Raw genomic sequence first — 6,318 nt, forward strand, 5'->3', positions numbered from 1 at the left:
GCTTGTTTGTGCGCAATAATTAAGATATTAGCTATAAGTCAACTAAGATACCTATCTATAAGATATCTCTGAGCGCATACCATAGAGTATAGGATTAGTGTTCTCTAGGACACGTTATTCGCGGTGCACAGTTTGCTTTAAAAAAAAAGTACATAAAAAATTAACACAGAAAAAGAAAACAAGAATGTGATAAAAATTAGAAAATAATTCAAAAACAGAACCAAACAAACAAAGCAACGTTTCCGTTTTTGTTTTGGCCGAAGCCGTCGAGGGGGTCCACGGGAGCTGAGCCACTGCTTCAACGGACTCCTTCTATTTTCTTCCTCTCCCAAGGTACCCCTCTCACTTTCCTCTTCTTCTCAGATTATCTTTGTCTTTTTTAATTTCAATTTTTTTTTGTTTTTGTTTGGGCAACTAGTGATAATTCTTTTGGCTGTTTCTGGATCTGGGGTTGTTTTCGTTTCGGATGAATTTTGATGGGTTTGTGCTGTTTTTCAGTTGTTCATGGCTTCTGGTTGTTTGAATTTTTTTTTGTTGTTGTCGTTTTAGAGTTTTTCAAGGATCGTTCATGTCCCTATCGATAATTATGGTTCAAATTTTTGCTTAGTGCCTCATTTATTATTATTATTATTATTTTTTAATTTAAAATTTTTGTTTAAATTTCCAGTAGGGATGTGCTAGATTGTTTTTGCAGTTCTGTTGTGAAATTTAAAGCTGGGGAAGCTCAAATCTTTAATGATTGTAACTTTTGATCTGACTCATAAGTGATTACTTGGGGTTTTTATTTGCTATGATTTTTGTCCTTTACCTTAATTAGCTATCATACAGTGAATGATGTGAGTCTCCGTGTCATTGTTTTGCAGATCAGCAGATTTTTAAGGGGAAGAAGTGTTGTTGGCTGAGGGGTCAAACTTCTGTTTTCTAATTTCTGTTCTGTCTTCTACTTACTTACTCTTCAGATTCATGGCATTCTGAGCCTAACAGTTACAGTGAATGTCTTTATCAAACATCAATCAAGTTGAGCTTCTTCAAGGATTTTGACCTCAAGTGGGGTTTTGGTGGTTGGCAGTTAAACAAGAAGATCAAGTTTGACTTTTGTCTTTAGTAATCTTATTTTGTCAAAGTTGTTGTCCATTGCTCCTAAACCAGATCTTTCAGAAAGAGAATTATTTGGGTAAATTGCTTGTTTCTGATATTTCTGGGGTTTGTTGAGGAATAAGAAAATTGTTATGGCTGTTGCCAAGGGCAACAGCAGCGGTGAACCTTCAACTTCATACAATTGTTACAAAGTAGCAAGCTTGACTGAAACCATATTAGATACAAAGCAAACCTCTAATTTGAAAGATCGGTACATTCTTGGGGAGCAGTTGGGTTGGGGTCAGTTTGGCGTCATAAGAGAATGCTCTGACAAGCTGACCGGAGAGGTTTTGGCCTGCAAATCAATTGCTAAAGATAGGTTGGTTACCTCAGATGATCTGCAGAGTGTTAAACTTGAGATTGAGATAATGGCTAGGTTATCTGGGCACCCAAATGTTGTGGATCTCAAGGCAGTTTATGAAGAGGAAGATTTTGTTCATTTGGTGATGGAGCTTTGTGCTGGAGGGGAGCTGTTTCACAGGTTAGAGAAGCATGGGCGGTTTTCTGAATCTCAAGCCAGGGTTCTCTTTAGGCATCTCATGCAGATGGTTTTGTACTGTCATGAAAATGGGGTTGTTCATAGAGATTTGAAGCCTGAGAACATTCTCTTAGCAACTAGATCCTCGTCATCTCCAATTAAATTGGCAGACTTTGGGCTTGCAACCTACATCAAGCCTGGTACTTGCTTTCTTTGCTTCCTTTTGCAGATATTAATCTTGTTTGCAATTTCCATTGCTCCATTGAAAATGCCTGGTTTTCATCTTCAATTATTGGGGTTTGTTTAATCAGGACAAAGTTTACATGGGTTAGTTGGGAGTCCGTTCTATATAGCTCCAGAAGTACTGGCAGGTGCATATAACCAGGCTGCTGATGTTTGGAGTGCAGGGGTTATTCTTTACATTCTACTGAGTGGGATGCCTCCATTTTGGGGAAAGACAAAATCACGCATATTTGAAGCTGTTAAGGCTGCTGACCTGAGGTTCCCATCTGAACCTTGGGAACGCATTTCCGAATCAGCTAAAGATTTGATTAGGGGAATGCTCTGCACTGAACCTTCTCAAAGGCTCACTGCCCAGGAGGTTTTGGGTAAGTTACACATGTTTTCTTTTGCTGTTAATAATGCCTATCTACTGAAGCTATTTGATATTTTGATTCATATTCATCGTTGTAGGTGTTCATGGAAAAAAATATTGGAGTTGTTGAGACGCAATAATGACAGTTCAATTGAGAAATAGACTATTATTCAATTATTGAACATAAAAGGAATAATACTATATTATTAAATACAAAATAACTTAATTTTAAAGAAACAATTATATTTTTATTCAGCTTTGCTAACCTATGCCTGACAGTTCTGTTGGATTTCAGTATGGAGAATGTTTCACCAATACATTTATGCTGTAACACTTAAAATTATTAAAACTAAAAGGGGATGTCTGTTTCTGTTATCTTGTTTTGCTGCATTTTTTTTTTGGTATTCTATGTTCAGCCTTCAGCCTTCTTCTTATTCTTTGTTGCTACCCTTTATCCTAGTATATGAGTGTTAGAAATATCACCTGGTGCATTTGCTATTACTCCCAGACACACTAAGATTTTTCTTTTGTATTGTTTTCTTGTTTTATAGCCCTTTTGTACTCTTTAACCTAATATTTGATTGATATAAATATCACCTGTTGAATTTGCTATTACCCAGCATATTTCTCAGGTGTACACCTAGAATTCTCTTTTGCCATGTTTTGTTATTTTACTGACCTTAGATTTTATTTTTTATTTTTTTGGTTGCGTGCTGCTTTTTCAAAAATGATCTTCAAAGCTATCATTTAATTTGGTTTAATTATTGCTATGGTGCAATTGCATAAATTAATTAGATGAACTGTGGTTGTAGTAGTCCCAAAGAAGAAGAAGAAGAAAGAAATGAGAACCCAAAAATCTATTTTCTAATCTTCATTTGAACTTTCCCTTTGTAGATCATTGCTGGATGGAAAGCAATCAAACAAATTCCGAACAACTAAATGAACATAAAATCAGAAGTTGTGGAGAATGGGATGTTGGTGGAAACTCATTCTCTGCCTCGTTTATGTCCAGGAATCAGGACATCAGCTTCGGTGCTGGATCACCTACATGTGATGCCCAATCACCTACATGTGATGCCCAATCACCTACATTCACATGCAGATCATCATTTTCTTCCTTTTTGGTGGAACCAGTGACACCATGTGCTGTTTCTGGTGGGTTTTCATTTCAGAGCTCAGGTGGTTCCTCTGGTTTGGAATTTTCTTCTCCTGTTACCACAATGCCTAGCTTTGCATTTCTCAGCCCCAGTTCTGTTGTTGAACAAAGGAGTCATATATTAGAGTTCTCAACTAACACATCAGATGGAAATGCAATTACTGGAGGTAAGTATAGAATTTTTCATTTAAACTATCTTCATTTTTCTTTAGCTCTTTAATCGGATATATATTATTGCTTCTACTACCAGAGTCTCCCCTTTGCTTTGGCCATGATGTTAAAGAAATGGATTGCAAGCCTGTGGAGGCTAAAAGGGCAGGTGGAACAAATTGGCATAGTGCATTGGGATTCCACAGCAAGAGAAACCGGACAATTGGACTTGGTGAGCGTGATCAACTTGATCTTGTGGTGACTGAATCAGTCATTCGTTGGTCATCATGCACACAACTTCCTACATCACCGAGATCATCTCTTGTCTGTTGAAAGGATACACTCTTGGATATATTAATGGAATAGCTTGATGTAATGCCTAAGTTTGGAAGTTTTGTCTGCTTAACACATTGTATATGTTTCCTGAATATGCATGGGGTTGCTTTCTTCTGGTTGTTGTGAGTTGTGCTTTAGATTTTGTGGCAGTTTGATGGTAGTGTGTTTCTGATTGTTAAGTTGTTGTAATGAGTAATGACTCACTATTATTTTATTTATTTTTCATCTTCCTCTGCCTTCTCATGTTAATTTTTATTTTTATTTTTGTAAATTCCTTCTCATGTTAATTACCATGAGAGTGAGTATAGAGCTGGTTAGAGTTTGCGGGCCAGCCTCTTAAGCTGTAATATGATCTAATTGGTTGGATTAGGATTTATCTGCATGCCAAAATATTTTCTTTATCAAAATATAATATTTAAATAAAGCAAAAAATATAATAAAAAAATTGAATATAAATGTTTATAGGGGTTTAATTTTCTGCAATGGCGTCGGAGAAGATATGTTTGTCATAGAGGTTTTTTATTTTTTTTAAAAATGAGACCCACTAATTAAACAAAAAAAGAAGCAGCAGTTAGCACATAGTATATTTTCAGAAATACACTGTCTGCGCCAGAAAATTATTTCTGCCGAAAACTGTTTTCTAATGTTTACATAAATATATATATGAGATATATTTTTTTTATGTTGTAGGAAAAAATTATCTTATGTTGTAGAAATAAAAGTATAAGTGAGACTCACAGGTAAGATGAGAGAGAAAAAAGAGTGGTGAGACTCAATCTTTTCTTGTATGTGTAGGAGAGTTGTTTATCTCATGTAAAATGAGATAAATATAACCGTATATATATACATATAAATATATAGATTTTAATATTTCTACTGTAAATATAGATAAATTATCTACATTTACTCCCAAGACAATGTTATTTTGGATTTGAAGATTAAAAAATTATAATGAAGAAGACTATTATAACCTTAAAATAAATTATAATTATAAAAATATCTTGATTTTCGTCCCAAAACGATGTCGTTTTGAGTTCAATATACATAATTTATTTACATTTACATTATATATATATATATATATATATATATATATATATATATATATATATATATGAGAGAGGATCCACCCAATGGGTGCAGCTCAGTTGGTAACTTGGCGCTGAGTTAGTGGGGTTGGATATGTGTTCGATTCCCGCTGAATGCATTCTTGGGGAGGGGGCTGAACCTTTAGCCATCACTGTTCCCCCGCACTCCGGATTAGTCCCATAGCCGGCTCAAAGAGTCGAAGCTCGTGGGGATACCGGAGGGAGCCAACTCGTCTCAATGAGATAATTAGGGTTGGGTAACTCCAAAAAAAAAAAAAAAAATATGAGAGAGGATCCATTGACACTAGTGTCAAATTTAAAATTTTACACCTCAACGGTCTAATGGCTATCATATGAGGTGTCAAATTTAAAATTTGACACCTCATCTGAGAGCTATTAGATCAAAAAAGATCAACGACTCTATTTTGTAAGCATGTAACACCATTGATCTTTTTTTATCTAATGGCTCTCAGATGAGGTGTCAAATTTTAAATTTGACACTGGTGTCAAAGGATCCTACCTCACACACACACACACACACATATATATATATATAGGGTAAACATTTCTACAGCCACTTTAAATAAGATTATCAATAGCTATTCCAAAAACTACGTCGTTTTGATTAATTAATGATGTTTATGTAGTTTTAGGTGAATTAGTGAAGGGTATTTTCGTAATTTTGTTTATTTTTTATCATACACATTTTACTAAAATACCCTTCACTAATTCACTTAAAATTACAGAAACACCCTTCATTAATCAAATCGACGTAGTTTTTGAGGTAGTTGTAGATAACTTTATCTAAAGTGATTGTAGAAATATTTTTTCCATATATATATATATATATATATATATATATATATATAGTTGTAGATAACCTTATTTAAAGTGACTGTAGAAATATTTACCCTTATATATCTGTAGATAACCTTATCTAGAGTGACTGTAGAAATATTTACCCATATATATATTGTAGGGACCTGCGCGGTAAAGACTCAAATGCACAAGCAACTCAAGCTCCTTATAAAATCATTTAAAAAAAAAAAAGATTGCCAATTTTAATATACTAACAGTAGTGCCACATATATAGTAAACAGAGACAGATAAGAAAAAGAGACTATAATAGAATCAAATATATATGACACAACCAAATGGTGGTAGCTCAGTTGGCGCATAAGAGTTAAGCTGGTGGGGGTGAGAGCATGTGCTCGAATCTCCTCAGTATCACATTTGGGAGGGGTTTAAAGCCTTAATCTTGATCCGTCCCGAATCGGATTAGTTGCGAAGTAATGAACCGATTTGAATATTTTCAAAAAAAAATATATTAAAAAAAAATATATGACACAGATAAGAAAAAGAGACTATAATATAGTAA

At 34.6% G+C, this 6,318-nt stretch overlaps 1 protein-coding gene across 2 annotated transcripts; it reads left to right on the top strand.

Moving 5' to 3' along the window:
* The first annotated feature begins 363 nt into the window (after positions 1-363).
* Positions 364-4,067, top strand: LOC133288017 (calcium-dependent protein kinase 26-like). Of its 2 annotated transcripts, none has more exons than XM_061485710.1 (4): positions 364-1,815; positions 2,023-2,223; positions 3,105-3,533; positions 3,617-4,067. In XM_061485710.1, the coding sequence occupies exons 1-4, from the start codon at positions 1,230-1,232 to the stop codon at positions 3,847-3,849; spliced, it is 1,449 nt and encodes a 482-aa protein (XP_061341694.1). In that variant the 5' UTR covers positions 364-1,229; the 3' UTR covers positions 3,850-4,067. The 2 variants fall into 2 exon arrangements, with proteins under 2 accessions (XP_061341694.1, XP_061341693.1); XM_061485709.1 differs by having other exon boundaries at positions 1,927-2,223; positions 3,617-4,066.
* The last annotated feature ends 2,251 nt before the right edge of the window (positions 4,068-6,318 follow it).

The sequence above is a fragment of the Gastrolobium bilobum genome, unplaced genomic scaffold, assembly GCF_033153095.1.
Source record: "Gastrolobium bilobum isolate Gb01-03AN ecotype WA unplaced genomic scaffold, APGP_CSIRO_Gbil_v1 utg54612, whole genome shotgun sequence".
Classification (NCBI taxonomy): Eukaryota; Viridiplantae; Streptophyta; class Magnoliopsida; order Fabales; family Fabaceae; genus Gastrolobium; species Gastrolobium bilobum.